Source organism: Pongo pygmaeus, chromosome 17, assembly GCF_028885625.2.
Source record: "Pongo pygmaeus isolate AG05252 chromosome 17, NHGRI_mPonPyg2-v2.0_pri, whole genome shotgun sequence".
Taxonomy (NCBI): domain Eukaryota; kingdom Metazoa; phylum Chordata; class Mammalia; order Primates; family Hominidae; genus Pongo; species Pongo pygmaeus.
This window is the reverse complement of record NC_072390.2, coordinates 11078672-11098113: the sequence shown is the minus strand read 5'-3', so window position 1 is coordinate 11098113 and position 19442 is coordinate 11078672. Positions and strand designations below refer to the sequence as shown.

The window sequence follows — 19442 nt, the reverse complement described above, 5'->3', positions numbered from 1 at the left end:
AGTTTCTAACTTCCTATTAAAGGCACTGATTAAGCATCTGTTGTATAAAGTAAAGTAAGATTATGATCCAGTAAGAAAGATTCCACAAGTAGCGCAGGAAGAATTGGTTTCTAGTACACTTCATGTTTCAGGACAGGAAATCCAGAAAATAATTCTTTGGTACGTTAAGTGTGTACCATAAGTTTCATTTCCATATGAAAAACGGTAGTTAGCTCAAAAGTACATCCATGAATGATCCTGATTAAACTTGCTTAATCCTAGTTAAACTAGCTACTAGCTAAACAACAATTTCACAACAACTCAAGAACTCTGTAAAAGCATTTCCTCTGAATATTTTATTCAGAAAAAAACACAAAAAGATAAGGCAGAAACAAAAATCCCAGTCATTTGCAGTATCTGTCGGTTTCAACTTCACTCTCCTGTTAAAACAAAGAAAAATAGTAAAATTAATCTATGTAAAACATGCCATATATATTCAACTGCTAATAAATATAAAAGCTTTAAAAATGTGTGCTCAGTTTTGGTTACTGTATTACCACAACACTTATATTAAAATATGTATACTTTTAAATTTGGTTTCTATAAAAAATGGATTCTAATCTTATAAAAGTTTTTTCCTAATATTTAATAAATGTTGTCTAAGGGCATTTTCAATCCAAATAGCAATTTTAATTATTCCAGAATTTAAGGGTGCTCTAAATTTCCATTTAACAGGGTGAGAATGCTGTATTATTACAAGTGATAAAAGTTACAGGACATAGAGGGTTATTCTGTTTTAGAGTCCACATCCTGATTATATTTTATAACCTCTTCTTGATTTCTTACAACTAGATACATATTCATTTGCAAAGCTGGAAAAAAATTCTTAACATTATTTACTGACTTTAGGTATGAATTCTACCAGCTAGTTAACAGGAAATATGTAATTAAGCATTGCCTTTATCAAGTAATGTAAAAAAAGAGTAAGAGTAAATTTGCAACATAGGACTTGAATGAGCGGCTGGTGATTATCATAATCTGGCACTTAACTGATTTATACTTGTACACTCACAGCTAAACGTCTGTTTTTCTATGTTGTAAATCTAGGACATTACTTATCTACATAGGAAGAGTAATAAATATTAATAATGTGCTATGATAAACATCCTGCACTCTTCCAAATCTTACAATAAAACTGCTTCTATTTCACTTGTTTAGCTTTTATACTTAGTTTTTTAGTTGATCTTTGCTTATTTTAAGGATCCTGAACTACTCTAACAGAATCCACATACTTTTTATATTAGTCAAACTGCTTCTTTCTAACTCTGGTTCTAATAGTTATAAAAAGATAATGATAAATTTATGAAGTAGATACAGTCAAACTTGAATTTCTTTAAGTATATACTTAGAATCGGTTATAATTTTTAGATATTCTTTCTTGGCAGTATTTTCCCAAACTCATGATGTCCTCTCTAGGTAATATTGCCACACTCATAAATTAGAAATAAAGACAAAAATGTGAAAACTACAGTAATTTAAGAGAATATAGGTTTTCTACATGCCATTTCTATTGGCTACTGAAAATAGTGGAAATAAGTAAATAAATAGCTACCTGTCCAGAAGCATCTCATGCAAAAATCCATCTTTCTGAGCCTTTTTAGGAATTTTACTGTCTTCTTTACGTATTTTAACTTTGTGGTCTTGGAAGCTCTGAAATTTCTTTCTGCAAAGAAAATGTCTTCATTGAAAAATACCTGAAACTCTGATTATACATATTTACTATTAAATTTATAAATACTGTTAATTTCTTTTTCACTTATTAAAAAAGTCTAATTATAGGCCAGGCACAGTGGGTCACGCCTGCAATCCCAGCACTTTGGCAGGTCAAGGCAGGCAGATCACTCGAGGTCAGGAGTTCGAGAACAGCCTGGCCAACATGGTGAAACACTGTCTCCACTAAAAATACAAAAACTAGCCGAGCATAGTGGCGTGCGCCTGTAGTCCCAGCTACTCAGGAGGCTGAAAAAGGAGAATCACATGAACCTGGGAGGTGGAGGTTACGATGAGCTGAGATCGTGGCACTGCACTCCAGTCTGGGGGACAGAGCGAGACTCCATCTTGAGGGAGAAAAAAAAGTCTAATTGTATTTTTTTTAATGAGCTGGAGATTTTGAACAACAAAGATGACCTTCGTGACCTCTCAAGAGGAGGGCCACTCATTGACTGGGTAGCACAAGCCCCTACTTCTATTAGGGCATGCTGGCTGGAGTCCCCTCTGTCCTGGCCATAGCACAGCCTTTGACTGGCATCACGCCCATTCTATGAATGAATAGAGAGATTGACTAACGCGAGTGACTAGCTTTGGGAGCTGGTAGGATGATTAGGAAAACTGAACCCTCAATAAAAGAAAAGCATTTAGCTCAGTGCTCTGTCCTAGAGGCTACATTATGTTGCCTCTTCTTGTCCATCAGTTTTCATTTTTTCAGACAGGGTCTTGCTCTGTCACCCAGGCTGGAATGCGGTGATGATCAGAGCTTACTGCAGCCTTGAACTCCTGGGCTCAAACAATCGTCCTGTCTCAGCCTCCCGAGTAGCTGGGCCTACAGGCATGCACCACCATACCCAGCTAGTTAGGTAATTTATTTTGAAAGCACTTTGAGAAGCACTTCACTGTCAAATCTGTAGGTCTAAAAGGAAATGCATACATACACATAATTGATTTCACATTGTTTTACATCTCCTTTGTCTTCTTCTGGAATGTCATCTTTTTTCTTGGTTTCTCTTTCAGCGCAGGATCTAATCTAGATATTGGAAAAGAGAATCCAATGGGTTATATGTTTATCTTCCACCTTCCCCACTTTACATATCACATAAGAACATTCGAGATGATTACTTATGCAGAAGAAAAAATTAACTGAGCAACTATATTCAGAAAAAGACAGGTTCTGGCTATGTGTTTTTACTTCATATATATAATCTATATGAGTAAGTGCTATCACATGCTTCCTTCTCAGCCCTTGTGTCAGAAACACTACAGACAAAATTGTTTCAGAAACATTTTATACATCAGATGCTGCTAGGCAATAAAGCAATCATTAATTTAATTTTGTCGTCCAAGTGAATACACTAGGATCAAATTATCCCTAGTAGACAAGTGTCATTTGATCAGATTGAAAGATCAATAGCTCTTTTACATTGCACAGACTATTACCAAACTATTAAAACTTTTAACATTACACAACTTGTTTTTAATTAATTGGAACCCACCTCTTTTAGTAGCTTCTTATATCCTCCTAAGTTGGATAGATGTTTACTATCACATGTCATAAGTTAATTAATCTGCATTCAACAATTAGGATCACCCACAGAAGAGGCAATGGGCAATGGTAAGGATTCATGTCTCCTAAGGGACCTCTGTGGTCAGAGTCCAGTTCCAGGGCTGCTTAGAAAGTGATGACAAAAAACGTGATTGTGCCACTGAGTTCTTTGTGACAGTTTTGATTAGAGGGGTCCCAGACCTCAAAACATTCCCTGCTAGGGCCTGTAACACAATGCTACCTTTAGTAAGAGGATCTGTGTTCTGGTAGATGAGGCAAGGTCCTAAAGGTGAAGGGCTGACAGAGATTAATTAGGGCAGCCTGCAATTAAATGGTATGAAAAGAGTGCTAAATAATCACTGTTCAGAGCTTCCAAGTACTTGACTAACCAAAGAGACCCAGAAAACTTTGTATTTCATCCGAAAATTGCTTTAAATAGTGAAAAATGCAATCTTTTTGTATCTTTGTGTCTTTGCATAAGTGCAAAGCACTGCACATATATTTGCAATTGTTGCATTCAATAACACTTTTGTGATGATATCCAGATGAAAAAAATTTAAACATGATACAATAAAATATAAATAAATTAAATTAAATGTAAGTCACCAACCCATCTGCATTTCCTCAATGACCTGTTTCCTGAGAAGCAATGTGCTATGAAATACTGAGAGTGGCCTCTGGAGTCAACTGAGTCTGGGTACACATCCTGTCTTACCACACCTTGAAATCACTGTGATTTCCATGAACTGACTGACAAAAACCACGAGGATGTAAGGAGGGTCAGAGGCTGTCTTCCTGTCTGTAAGGCTGAGCTCACATCCACCTCACAGGGGCATTATGGAAATTCAAGACTACTACGCATGTGCCGGATGCATGCAATGAAAAATATAGCATTTCACTTCTCTAACTGTAAGAAAATATCTACATTTTATATTGAAATTGTTTGAGCTTTAGATTTGAAATTAACTGAAATCAAGACTATTCTAAAAAGAAAATCAAACATATGACTGGAAATCTAACATGAAGCTCGTACAGAGAATTGAGAGATGGTTTTAAATTACACTGGCAGTAGAGAAAAATGTAACGTAAATTTTTATGCTCTAATTATAAGAATGAAGGGCATTTTAGAAAAGACATTTGCCCCCTCTCTTAGAGCCTTCCACTCTGGCCCCCACAATGCCAGCAAATCTGGGTCACACTGGATGCAACGTGTGATTCCCAACAGAGACAAACAAAGCAAGGTTCACGATGCTCAGTACTGCGTTGGAATGCCAAGACACAGAAAAACCACGTGTCAAGAAGTGGGGAGTTATTCCTTAGACACATCCCGGTATATGTTTATGATTAAAGATCAGTGCCTTGCTCAGTACTGGGATGGAATGCCAAGACACAGAAAAGCCATGTGTCAAGAAGGGGGAGTTATTGTTTAGACACATCCTGGAACACGTTTGTCATTAAGGATCAGTGGCTTTTGTGAGTCTAAGAAATTAAGCCTTAAATGTTTTCATCAAATTCCAGTTAACTACCTGATTTATCTAGGTTATATTAACAGTATTATTTAGAATTTCACCTTGATATGAAGATGTCTGTTTAACTTTTACAATGATGTAAAACAAACAGTAGGATTAGGGAGGGCACAGGCCACTGGTGGAATGGATAACGTGTCTGACTACGGATGAGGGAATTTAGCCTGTAATAAGGAACTTTTATTTCCAGCTTAGTGAGGCAAACACATTTTAAAAATAAAATAAAAATCATGTTTTATGTGATTCATGTTTCTCCTAATGCAAAGAAGACGGGTACTATTAATAAAAATATTTTTCAAATGTAAGGGCTAAGGCCCCAGAAGTTCTGCTATGATTTTTTATGTTTCATAGAGTGATTATCATCACAGAAGCTCAAGCATTACATAAATACAAATGCGTATACCCCGACCTGGTAATTCTGCTTCTGGAAATTTATCTTCAGGTCCACCCGCACATCTACAAATTGATGCATATTCAATGTTATGTACTGCAGCACTGTTTATAAGAGCAAAAGAATGGAAACAGCCTAAATTTCCATCTATAAAAGACTACATAAATTAAGGTACATCCCTAAAATGGAATATTATGTGGCTGTTAAAAGAGAGAAAGAGAAGAAAAGCAAGAAAAAGAGAAAATTTTGTGCATTCAAACTAATAGTAGAAAACTCTCCAAGATACAATTTTAAGGAAAAAAAAAGTCAAAAGTTGAGAAGACTAGAGAGGAGGCTGCCTTTAGTGTAAAAAGTTGAAAATTATAAATGTATTCATATGTTTATAAAGAAGTTTTAGGAGGCCATAAAAAAAACAAAGGGAAAGAGGAACAGGAGCTGGGACACAGGTGAGTAAGATGCATGGCAGGCATATGTCTTCATCTTCATATGCTTTTATTTAAAAATGTTGGATCACGTGTACATGTTATCTATTTTAAAAATTAGATTTTAAAATACAAGCAAGAAAACAAGAAAATGAAAGCTTAAAAAGAGCATGTGGAACTACCAGAAAAAGATAGTAATCCTTGGAGATAATGGCAAGGTAGCTCCTAGATGCATTGATTTCTTTACCACATTGTATAAACAAGCCATCAATTATGGGATTTATAATTAAAAATGAGTCTATTTGAAACAACACATTATAAAAAGCTATTAACTAAATCTTTAAAGTGACAGTAAATGATGATTTAACATTTTAAAGAGATACAGTCACATTGCATGTATGAATGCAGTCATCCGTATAAAATGTCATCATTACCTTGATCATTTCTTCTTCTCCTGCTGTTTTACTTTTTGCTTCTATGTCTCCTGCTTCATTGCATCTAATAAAGCAGCTGTCTGAGGCCAATAAAACCATTTTCCCCTAAGTGAAACAAAATAACAGAATAGCCATGAGGATACTTCTTGTAGAAGAAACATTAAGTGTTTAGACTGAATCAATTTTTCCTCCCTGATTTAAAAATCACAGAAAAGAACTTAAGAGAAGAACGTGAAAAATATAATACAAGAACATATAGAAAAGGAAACCAAAATCACCTTTCATTTTACTATTCAAAGATTACTACAATAAATATTTGTAGTGTATCTTCCTAGTAGGACTAAATTCTAATTAGATGAGGTAGGATTGCTTCCTTTCTAAAAGATCTACTGAAGATAAAACTGTTTAGTTCTGTTTGAAAAATTAACTTTAAAGACAAGAACATAATTATGAATGCATACTTTATTCAAATATTAGCATTTTAAGTAAAATTTATTTTCTTCAGAATTAGAAAACATGAAAAGGTATATACAATGCCTTTGGTGTTTTGAATTTTAGAATTGATGTCTGAGGGAGTTTTGTGTGTGAAAATAAATATTCATATACATTTTTAGTTGTTTAATGTTTGATTTATTACACTGCTTTCTATTAAACAAAACTTTAAAAACTGATTTTCTTGTGTATCTAAATCTGGGTTATAAATTTGGTTAGCTTATCTCCCATAACAAATAAAATGTTTATTTATAACGTGTATTTGGTTGATTCTTTTGGAAAACTTGGAATACCATAACATTTAGACAAAATATTTATAAATACAATGATTATAAAATATGTTAACCTTATATCACATCCAGTTAAAAACGTGCTGATAACATGGATTTAATATCTTAGTCAAGTCACAAGGGCTGGGTTTTCTTTCATCTGGATGGCTGGTGGTTCACATCGCGTGGTGGTCATAAGAAATACTATGAAGATCTCACATATCCTTTACTCGCTTTGTCTCAATGATGACATCTTGCATAAGTATCATACATTGTTAGAATCAGGAAACTGACATTGATATAATCCATGAAGCTTATTCAGATTTCACCAGTTTTACATGTACTTGTTTGCATGTATGTGCACAGATTCATGCCACTACCAGCACAGTCAGAATTAGGTTTTTAAAATACAAAATAGCAACATAGAGCCAGGCATGGGGGTGTATGCCTGTAATCCCAGCTACTCGGGGAGCTGGGAAAGAGAATCACGTGAGCCCAGGAGTTCTAGGTTATAGTGAGCTATGATCATGCCACTGCACTCTAGCCTGAGTGACAGAGCAAGGTCCTGTCTCAAAAAAAGACCAAAACAAAACAAAAGACAACATGTAAGATACAAATTGATATATGGAGAACGGTCTCTCTCATGATAGACCCCAGCCATATATTCATACCTGCTTTCCAGAGGCAATGCCTATCATAATATTTCTTAAAAATACCTCTACAGGAAGACTTTCTAGCATAGTAATCTTTTTTTTTTTTTTTTTGAGACGGAGTCTCACTGTTTCACCCAGGCTGGAGTGCAGAGACGCGATCTTGGCTTATTGCGACCTCTGCCTCCCGGGTTCAAACCATTCTCTGCCTCAGCTTCCCGAGTAGCTGCCACCATGCCCGAATAATTTTTTTTTTTGTATTTTCAGTAGAGACGGGGTTTTACCATATTGGCCAGGCTGGTCTTGAACTCCTGAGCTCGTGATCCACCCGCCTCTACTTCCCAAAGTGCTGGGATTACAGTTGTGAGCCACGGCGTCCGGCCAGTAATCTTAACTATGATTTTAGATTGAAAGCAAAACGAGCACAATCTGTGTCTATGTATACTAATTTCCAATTTGCCAATAGAAATGTTAGACTCTAGCAAAAATTATTTTAACAGTTGTTATAAAAGTTTATATCTTAATGTTAAAAAATATCCTCAAACCTACTCCTAAATTGTACTTTAACTAGAGTGGAAATGAGTCAATCATCAACTGGATATGACATATTAAGGAATTCTTGTTAATGTTACCAGGTCTGATAATGACATAGAATAACGTATAAAAATAAAGAACAAAACATGTGATGAGAGAAATACATACCACGTTAAGAAATGTACATTTATGTACTTATGGGTAAAATGACATAATATCTGTGATTTTACTTAAAATTTTCTAGGAATTAATGTGTGTGTGGGTGAGTAAGTAAATGAAACGAGATTGGCAAAATATTGATAATTAATGCTGGGGCCTGGGCACATGGGGACTCATTATATTCTTCTATGTATGGATTAGTTTGGATATTTCCATAATGAAAAGGTTTTAAAGATTCAGTTAATTCCACTGCACAAAATTTTCTTTTAACTAAACATTTCATGCTTTTCATAATCAATTTTAAAATACATAAAATTTTACCTAAAATGAAGTTGGACCCTTATCTAACACCAAATACAAAAAGTAACTTCAAATAGACCAAAGACCTAAATGTAAGAGCTAAAGTTAGAAAACTTTTAGAAGAAAATGGGAAAAGCTGCACGACAATGAATTTGGCAATGATTTGTTATATAGAACATCAAAGGCACAGGCAACAAAAGAAAACATAGACAAACTGGACTTCATCAGAATTAAAAACTTTTGTGCATCAAGAACCACTGTCAACAGAGTAAAAGGCAACCCAGAGAATGGAGAAAATATTTGTAAACTACACACATTATAAGGAATTAATATCCAGACTATATAGAGAACTCCAAAAAGACAAACACCACAATTCAAAACTGGGCAAAGAATATACACGGACATTGCTTCAAAGATGATATACAAATGGCCAATAAGCACTCGAAAAGATGCTCAACATCACTAGTCACTAGGGAAATATAAATCAAAACCATAATACAATACCACTTCACAACCATTATAATGCTATTATCAAAACAAACAAAAAACAAAAAACAGAAACCAAGAAAACCAGAAAAACAAATGTTGGGCAGGATGTGGAGAAACTGAAACCCTGTGCAATGCTGGTAGGAAGGTAAAATGGTGCATTCATTTAAATGCCACTGAAGTATACACGTAAAAATAGAAAAACTGGCAAATTTTATATTCTGTGTATTTTGCCTCCACACACACACAAAACCAATGGAGAAAAAGAAAATTAATCAAAATTAAAATTTCAGCTAAAGACGAGTAGAAAGCAATACAACTAATGACAATTTAGAAGATGGAGTTATAGCTACAATTGTTTTCAGTAAAAGAAATAATGCTTTATTCAGAATCATTATGAACAGTGTTATGATTAGCAAGTCTTTCTTATAAATGTAATAGTTAATAATTTTAAACTAGTTTTATTTTGTATGTTCTATGCCAAGTTCACCAAGTACACTTATTATTAAATAAAATCATTTAAATATAATATCTCATTAATGTTTTGCAAATGAAGAAGAAATTTCTGGCAGACAAGCTCCTCAAAATTTTCACACTCTGTCCAAGTAGGGAAATGATACAATAACATTACTTATAATATTGTCAACAGAAAAAGAAATTACTTTGAGTAGATGCCAGTATTTTTTCTCAATGAGATTTCAAAGAACAAGAAAGCTAAACACAGTATCATCAAGAATTAAATGTGAGCATTCTGCCTACTTTCGGCAAGTGGCCTACATTCAAACTGTGGAGGTATGCTTATATGTTTAACGACTAAAGTAACATAACATAATACTTAACAGTGCCACTCGGGGGTTTTAGCTGTGAAAAAGCAGTGGATCCTAAGAACAGTGGGCACTGAAGTTGCCTGTCTCTACGTCAGGTTACAGCTCAAGCTGTGTATATGCTGCAGACGCCCAAGCTGAATTTAAGAGAATCCGCTCTAAAACATTACTTGCTATTTAGACAAATGCTTGAAGTTATTTCCTTTTAAACCTTAGGCAGATGGTGAAATATTCCCGCTGTGTTGTCTCACAATGCATAATAAAGCTTTTCACATATTTTCACATAGTTTAGAATGTTTACATATGTCTGGCATGCCTGTAATCCAGCATTTTGAGAGGTGGAAGCAGGAGAATCACTTAAGCCCAGGAGTTCAAAGTCAGCCTAGGTAACAAAAGGAGACCCCCATCTTTACAAAAAAAATAAGAAATTAGCTGGGTATGGTGATAGAAGACTGTGGTCCCAGCTACTCGGGAGTCTGAGATGAGAGGATTGCTTGAGCCTACGAGGTCGAGCGTGCACTGTCGTGATCATGTCACTGCACTCCAGCCTGAGCAACAAAGCAAGAGCCTGTCTCAAAAAAAAAAAAAGGCCTGATGCACCAGTGTCATGGCTGATAAGATACTACCAGGGCACCCTCATTCTAGCATCAAGGCTGTGTGACAGCTCACCTCACCTTCTGACTAACCCAGTGCTTCTGTGCTAAGGGCCCCTTTAAATCTCTGCCTTCATTATTTGCTTGGCACAAAGGAATGATATATTTTAGATTTGGAAATGGAATTTTCTTCCCCAATCTTACTGTAGTCTAAGTACCCTTCACAGACCTTCTATTAACCCATAGCTTACTTAGCTTTAGTTCCTGGGTAAATCAAATCTGTGTTTTGCAAACTACGATGTTGTAAGTTCAATTGCTTCTGAATCTAGCAGAGCTCAGTGAAACTCTTTGCTTACAGACATGCTCATTTTTATTAATGTCACACATGGTATTCTCCATGTGTAAGACAGAATTTCTTTCTTCCTATTTACCAATCCCTTCAGATCCTTGTGAGGAACGAACAGAACAGCTTTAAAAAATTAAAAGTTTTTTTTCTTTCCCTTCACAAATAGACACATGCTTACTTACACGGCAAATTTAGAAAATCTACAATGCAAAAGAAGGTGGAAGGGCAAAGAGAAAAAGACACAGAAGGACTTCCTCTTCCAGCCGAGATGGACTTGCCCTCCCACGATGACCAATGAGAAAACTGAAACTGGATAGAATATTTGAGAAAACTGTTTTCGGGGATTGGAACACAGGCAGAACAGGACTGTGATATTTGAGAACAGGAAAACACAGGAAGCAAATCTCACACAAACTTTTGTTTTCTGCCGAATGGCAGTTTCTTGACCACACAGAGAGAGGTAGAGACCTCCAAAAACGAGGCAATGTCACTGTCACTAAGCTGAGAGTCTTGCAGTGCTAACATGTTTGGAGTTTATAGAATAAGGTACAGGAGAAGAGGCAACTACATACAGATGAGGCCTCAAAAGTGTATGCAAAAGTTCTCTGCAGGTCTGGGGTCAAGGGCAGGGGGTAGTGCATACAGCAAGCAGGCTCCACAAGGCCTCTGCAGAGTGGCTGGCACTTCTGAGGGCTGACTGGAGATGCCAGAGATCACACAAATTTGGGACATAGCACAGTCGCAAGAATTTACCAAGTATACCTAGAACATGTGGCTGAGGCCCATGAGGATGAGACTTTCCTAGAGTAAGAGTCACTGTCTAAGTCTACAGGCAAAAACCTAATAAATAAGCACAAACTAAAAAAGGCCCAGGCTTGACAGGTGAAAAAGGGTGGTCAAAAAATTTAACTAGGCATCAAGACATTTAACAGAAATAAAGGTTAAAATGTTATGAAAATGAAAGACTGAATTTATAAGGAAGACTTAACAATCCTAAATGTGTACACATGACAGCTTCAAAATACTTTAAGCAAAAACTGCTCAAGTAGACAGATCTAGAATTACAGCTGGAGGTTTTAACATAACTCTCAATACATTGTAGGATGAGTAAAAAATCAGTAAGGACACAGAAGATGTGCATAGTCACAAGCTCCACCAGTTGATCTAAGTGACATCTAAAGAACAATGAACCACCGGGCGCCACGGCTCACGTCCATAATCCCAGCACTTTGGGAGGCCGAGGCGGGCGGATCGCCTGAGGTCAGGAGTTTGAGACCAGCTTGGCCAACGTGGTGAAACCCCGCCTCTATTAAAAATATTAAAAAAAATTAGCCAGGCGTGGTGGCAGGTGCCTGTAATTCCAGCTCCTCTGGAGGCTGAAGCAGGAGAATCACTTGAAACTGGGAGGCGAAGGCTACAGTGAGCCGAGATCCTGCCACTGCACTCCAGCCTGCTGGGCAACAGAGCGCGACTTCATCTCCAAAAAAAAACAAAAAAACAAAAAAAGGCCTGAACCAACATCTGCAGAATACACATTATTTTCAAGTGTACATGGAAATTCACTAAGAAAGTATGTTCTCCAACTATACTATAAATGAATTAGAAATCAGCAAAAATAACATACCTATAATATCTCTATGTAGTAGAAATTAAAAGCAATACACTTTTAAATAACTCAAGTGTCCATGAAAAGAAAAATCACAAGGAAAACTACATGATATTTTGAATGGAATGAAAATGAAAGCAAAATGTGTTGACTATAACTAAAACTAAAGTGGAATGAAGAGATCTAACTTCCTTCTTAAGAAGCAATAAAACAAGAGCAAAGTAAACTGAAAATAGTTAAAGGAAGGAAAAAAAAGACTGAAAATAAATGAAATAGAAAATGAAAAAAAGAGAAAATAAGTAATACTGAAAGAGGCTTGTCCAACCTGAGGGCTGCATGTGGCCCAGGCCAGCTTTGAATGCAGCCCAACACAAATTCATAAACTTTCTTGAAACATTATGAGATTTTTTTCTTTTTCTTTTTTTTTGCTTATCAGCTTATCGTTAATGTATTCTATGTGTGGCTTAAGACAGTTCTTCTCCTTCCATTGTGGTCCAGGGAAGCTAAAAGTTTGAATACCCCTGTACTAAAAGATCATCAATGATCTAAAATAAGTGATCTTATAAAGAATTGATAAACCTCCAGTTACACTGAGTGATCCAGGAAAAAATAGAAAAAACACAAATTACCAATATGAAGAGACTGCAATACAGATTAGATTGTACAGGCATTAAAAGGATATTAAAGGAATATTCTGAACAATTTTATGTCAATAAATCCAACAACGTGGATTAAAGGAAATTTTCCTAAAAGACACAAATTACCAAAACTGACAACAGAAAAATCTGAAAATATCTCTTAAAAAACCTTAATTCTCCCACAAAGAACTGAAACCAAACCAAACAGAACCCTCTAGGTTCAGATGACTTCACTGGTAAATCCTATCAAACATGTAAAGAAGAAATCATACCCATCTTACACAGCTATTTCCAAAAACAGGGAAGGAGACAGCACTTCCCATCTAATTTTATGACACCCAATATCACCTTGACACCAAAATCAAATAAAGACATTACAAGAAAAGGATACAAAAGTCCAATATCTCCCATCAACACCAATATAGAAATCTTAAAAAAAAAAAAAAAAAAAAAACCTAGAAATGAAATCTAGCAATATCCCAAAGGACAACGCACCACAACCAAGTGGGGTTTATCTCAGGCATGTAAAGTTAGTTTAAAAGTTGAAAATGAAACCAATGTAATTCATAGGCAGAATGAAGAAAGTTGTATAATCGTCTCAACAGATACAGAAAGAGGCATTTGACAGCATTAAACATCGTTATGATAAAAACTCCCAAGAAACAATGTTTAAAAGGGATGTCCTCATCTTGATAAAGGTTTTCTCTGTAGATCCTACAGACATCATACCATATGGTGGACTACTGAAAGCTTTCTGCCTAAACCTGGAAACAATGCAATTATGCCCATTCTCGCGACTTCTGTTCAACACTATGGAAGTCCTGGACAGAATAATAAACCAATAAAAAGCACGACAAGACATAAGGATTAGAAAGAAGAAGTAAAACGATAGTCACAGGAAACAATTGCAAATTTCTTAGTTTTCTATATAAACAAACCACTAGAAGTAATAAGTGAAACAGACTTATGAGACTACAAAATCACTATAAAAAAATCAATTGTAGATCTACGTACTAACAGCAAAAAACTGGAAAATCAAATTCAAAACTTCTATTGACAGTAGTGTAAAATTATAAAATACTTAAGAATAAATTTTTAAACAGGCATGCAAGACCGCTACATTGAAAATTATGAAATATTGAGGCCCAATATTAAGATGTTGATTCTCCCTCAAATGATCTGGACTCAATACAATTCTCTGAGAAAATCCAACAGACTTCACTGTAGAAATTAATAAACTAATAGTAAGTACAAAGTTGGAGGTCTCACACTACCTGATCTCAAGACTTCATGAAATTATAGCAATCAAGAGAACTATACCAACAGAAATACAGACAATCGATAGAACAGAGTTCAGAAATAGACCAATACATAGAAAGTTAATTGATTTTTTATGAAGATACGAAACTAGATTAATGGAAAAAGGAAACACAAATGGTGCTGGCATAAATGGTTATCAAGATGTTAAAAAAAAAAGTAAATCTTGAAACCAAACTCACACCATGCCAAAAATTAATTTGAGATTAATGACAGATTTAATGTGAAAACTAAAACTATGATTCCTCTAAAAGACAATGTACGATATTTTCCTGACTTTGGGGTAAGCAAAGATCTCTTAGATCAGAGATAAGGCAGTAACCATAAAGGAAAAAAAAAATAAACTAAGCTTTATAAAAATTAAAAGCTTCTGACCATCCTGGCTAACATGGTGAAACCCCGTCGCTATTAAATACACAAAAAATTAGCTGGGCGTGGTGGCAGGTGCCTGTAGTCCCAGCTACTTGGGAGGCTGAGGCAGGAGAATGGCGTGAACCTGGGAGGTGGAGCTTGCAGTGAACCGAGATCGCGCCACTGGCCTCCAGCCTGGGCGACAGAGCGAGATTCCATCTAAAAAAAAAAAAAAAAAAAAAAAGCTGTCCATCCGAAAACCACCATTAAGAAACTGAAAAGGTAAAACTCAGACTGGGAGAAAAGACTGATAACACCATCGACTCTTGGCAAGGATGTAACTGGAACACTAATTCATTCTTGGTGGGAGGGTAAAATGGCACAACCACTTTAGAAAATTTTTGGCAGTTTCTTACTTAGTTAAACATTCACCTATCCTTTGACACAGCAATTCCACATCTACATATCTACCCTAGATATTTATCCTAATTTTAGTATTGTTGATTTGCCATTTCAAAAGCAATGATTCTTCCAGAACATTAGCTTTATACCATTCCATATTTTATATATTTTTTAAGCTACCATAATTTATGAAGATTCAAAATGCAACTTGCCAAGTTTTAAAAGAGAAAAAAAAAGTATGGAAACAACTAAATGGAAAATAGGCTGGTTAAGTGTGTTTTTGTCAGTTTATTTCTAGTATCATTTACAGGCTACTCTGACATTGTATTTAAAATTTTCATTCATTTCAGAGTTCACAAAATAATGATTTTTCCTGTGAAGATACTTCGTTTAAGAGACAACTGATTTCTATAACTAAAATGTATACATGTTCAAAGAAAAGAACTTGTAAAATATATTTGGTTGAATAACATTTACATTAAACCTTTAAAATTATGTATCAGAATCTCTGGCTACTAAGCAGTCTAATGGTGCCTACTAAGTCAGAGAGTTGTAATTCTTCTCTCCTGTGCTCTGTTCTGACAATGAAGTAAAGGCATCAGTAGCATCTACTGTGCTAAAGAATAAATGGAATTTACAACTGTAGGTAATATTTAAGCACTTTAAGACAAATATGAATACATCATAAATTTCTAACTAGGAAAATATTTTCAACGAGATCTCAAGAAATGTTAACTTTTTTCAGAATACAGCACTGAAAACTCACTCACCAACATCATCAAGCTGGGTTTCTTCATATTCTTCTCTTTTTCTCTTCTTACCTTTGCTCTTTTTCTTCTTACTACAGGACATAATTTATATAGATGAGTTTAGGTATATTGATTTGTGTGATAAATAATTATCGTAAGATTGAGACTTGGAAGTCTTTTAAGCTGTTTCATTTATAAATTATTTATTTGGGAAGACTTACATTGCTATGCCCTCTTAAATACAGTACTGAGAATTTGCTTCAGGCTTTGTACATATTATGTTAAAGTTCAAAGCAGATTGTAGAGCCACACTGCCAGATTTTAAATCCTGATTCTGTCACTTCTTAGCTCTGCGATTTTTGGAAAAGGTACTGAATCTCTCTGTGGGTCAGTTTCCCCACTTAAAAGATTAGGATAATAACTTAACTCTCAAGGCTATTGTGAGAATTAAGAGGTAATATGCATCTTCACACATTGCTGGAGGAAATTTAAAATGGTGCAGCTTCTACAGGAAACAGTTTGTGGTTCCTCAAAAAGTTAAAGAGTTACCATATGACCCAGCAATTTTACTCCTAAGTATGTATACCCAAGGGAAATGAAAACATACACACACAAAAATATTACGTAAGAATATTCACATTAGCATTAGTCACAACAGTCAAAAAGGGGAAACAACCTAAATGTTCATCAACTGATGAATGGATGAACAAAATGATACATCCATACAATGGAATACTACACAGCCATAAAAAGGAACAAGTGTCACAACAATGATGGACCTCAAGAACGTTATAAGTGAAAAAAGCCATACACAAAAGGCCACATGTTGCATGATTTCTTAGGAAATATTCAGAATAGGCAATTTCACAAAGATAGCAGACTAGTGGTTGCCAAGGACTAGGAGAGGGAGAGGATGGGATGTGACTGCTTTAATGGGTAGGAAGAGATTTCCTTCTGAGATGACGAAAATGCTGAGCAACTAGACAGTGCTGAACCTCTTGAATATATACTAAAATCCACTGACTGTACAAAAGGGTGAATTTTATAATTATGAATTACATCGCAATAAAAAAATAAAAAAACAAGAGCGATTTGAAAAAAGTTAATGTGCAAAGTGCCTACAACAATTTCTTGGCACATTGAAAGTGCTACATAAGCATTAATTATGATCATTACGATAATCTTAAGACACTCTTGTCTGCATTTTCATCATAAAGTTTTCAGAAAATAACTCACCACTCCTCACAGGAAATTCACAGAGTAAAAATCTCACATTCATTCAGGATATACCTGCGACTTATTCTGGCATCTTCGTGAGCCCAGACTCCTCAAGAGGGTTCTCAAGGGCAGTAGCTTCAGCTCACTCCTTGATACTTTCTTTCCATCTCACCTAACAATATCAAAACCTCTGTTTATCACGGAGACCAGGAGGAAATGCTCAATATTTCTATGTACAGAAAACCTCGGGCAAATCTGCCAGCTAAAAAAGAAGCGGTGATATGAGTTCACAGGTATTTTTCTCCTAAAGAGCTAATAAATTACCACTACGACCTCCTCCTGACATTTGGCTCAATTTATTTACTGCATATATGTTCTCTCATTTAATCCTCACAGTCTTCTAAAGGTATAAAAAATGGTCTGAAAGTATAAATGTGTAAACGGAGGTTCAAAGATATTTGATCTCTTAATGAGTACATGGAAGTTCAGACATATTAACCAATTTGCCAAAAATTACAAAATTAGCAAATGACAGAGTGTAGTTTCGAGCCCACATCACAATCAAAGCCCATATACACCTCAACCACTGTGTGATTCATCCTGGTTTCACTCTACATATTAGCTTAGAAAAAATTAATCAATAATTTTTCCAGGAAGAGACAATGGAGAAAAGAATAATCCCTAACAAAGGAAGTTAGTATCATGAACTACGAGATCAGACTAACGCAGACCACCAGGCAGAGGCCTGGAGAGATGCCTCGGGGGACCCAAACTCGTGGGTACGGGGCCAAGGGTCACCCGCCCTTCTATCCTGTTTCCAGGGTCGTACGCGCGGGAGGCTGCTCCTCTCTGCACAGGCTCGGGAAACCGCGGTCCGGCCTCCGTCCTGCCTGGACAGTGGCCAGGGCGAAGCCTGTGAGGCCACAAAACCGGGTCTCTGCGCCACGACTTCTACCGGATTCGCGGGGGTGGAGTGCATCCGAAAAGAACTGAGGAGGCTCCCGCCGGAGCTGCAGGGCCCACCTCTTCGCCTTGGTTCCCTTGAGCACAAGCTTGGTAGACTTCACGTAAGAGTACTCTGCCATGGCTCCGGGGACTCCTGCGCTGAGAGGCTGAAGCCGGCTCAGGACGAGTATATGACCCAGAGCAGCACGAGGGCGGGGAGGAACAGAAGTGCAGGCGAAGTAAACACTCCCTGACAGCGTACGTCTGTCCAGAACCCACATTCGTCTTGATTCAAAACCTGAATGGCTGAGATTTCCACATCCGCTTTTCTGCCGGAGAGCTACGGCGGCCGCAGAGGGCCGAAAGGTGTCCGCACACAGCTGCTCCCTGGCTCTCTCTCGAGGAGCCCCTGAGGATTGGCGCCTCCCCGAGGGGAGGAAAGCCCGCCGGGGGCGCTGGTGCTGGCTGTGGCGGGGCTGCCGGGCGCGCTGTGGAACCGCCTCCCGCTAGAGCTGCAGGCTGGCTACAGTCCCCGCGGGGGCGGGAAGCGGCTCAGGCTGCCCTCGCTGGCCTGTGGCGGTGCGGCTGGAAGCGCGGGCCACTGGTGCGCGGGTCACTCGGGGCTGTGCCTCGCGCGAATGTTTGTGCAGGAAACAAACAGGAAATACCCTAAAATAGAATGAAGCGCCATGTTGAGGGCCCCGGACGTCGCGAGTGCTGTGGGAATGTGGGCTGAGGTGGAGAGTTATGGTGGCGCGTGTTACAGGTTCAGGGGTCAGGAAGAAGCCTAATCGTGGAGGTGGCATCTGAGGAGGGTCTTGAACGCTGGGCAGGCTTTTGCCCGATACAGATGGAGGAAGCTAGTTCTGCCTGATGGAGGAGACAGGGCAGAGGCGTGGAGGGAGCCGTGCAGCGCTGGTGTGAGGAGCCGCGAGCAGGCCAGGCCTGTAAAGCAGAGTGATAGGAACCAGGATAGATAAGGCAAGTCGGGGTCCTGTGGTCGCTGAAGAATTTGAATGAAATCAGTAAACAGGTGAGAGGGATCCATCGCAAGAGCATGGGATGTAACGAGGAGTAGTCCACAGTGATTCCTCTGCACAGGTGGGTATTATTCATCGTGTATGTGACACCAAAACGGTGGTTATTATTGATAGCATATGTGACACCAAAACCACCCCACTCAAGCTGTGGCTCTTTACCTAAAGTAGAAAACAGAGACCAGTTGGGTTCCAAGCATCCACGAAGATCTTTTTTTTTTTTTATTTATTTTTATTTTTTTTTCTTTTATTATTATTATTATTATTATTATACTTTAGGTTTTATGGTACATGTGCGCAATGTGCAGGTAAGTTACATATGTATACATGTGCCATGCTGGTGCGCTGCACCCACCAACTCGTCATCTAGCATTAGGTATATCTCCCAATGCTATCCCTCCCCCCTCCCCCCACCCCACAACAGTCCCGAGTGTGATGTTCCCCTTCCTGTGTCCATG

At 37.3% G+C, this 19442-nt stretch overlaps 1 protein-coding gene across 7 annotated transcripts; it reads right to left on the bottom strand.

The window, feature by feature from the left end:
• Positions 1 to 266: 266 nt before the first annotated feature.
• LOC134737587 (protein FRG1-like) lies at positions 267 to 18147 on the bottom strand. 7 transcript variants are annotated; one of them, XM_063653327.1, is made up of 7 exons: positions 18026 to 18147; positions 17021 to 17174; positions 15806 to 15876; positions 6069 to 6173; positions 2688 to 2779; positions 1592 to 1702; positions 267 to 419 (listed from the first exon to the last, which is right to left on the bottom strand). In XM_063653327.1, the coding sequence occupies exons 2-7, from the start codon at positions 17061 to 17063 to the stop codon at positions 278 to 280; spliced, it is 564 nt and encodes a 187-aa protein (XP_063509397.1). In that variant the 5' UTR covers positions 17064 to 17174; positions 18026 to 18147; the 3' UTR covers positions 267 to 277. The 7 variants fall into 7 exon arrangements, with proteins under 7 accessions (XP_063509397.1, XP_063509401.1, XP_063509396.1 ...); XM_063653331.1 differs by having other exon boundaries at positions 17075 to 17174; XM_063653326.1 differs by having other exon boundaries at positions 17021 to 17257; positions 18026 to 18124.
• Positions 18148 to 19442: the final 1295 nt, after the last annotated feature.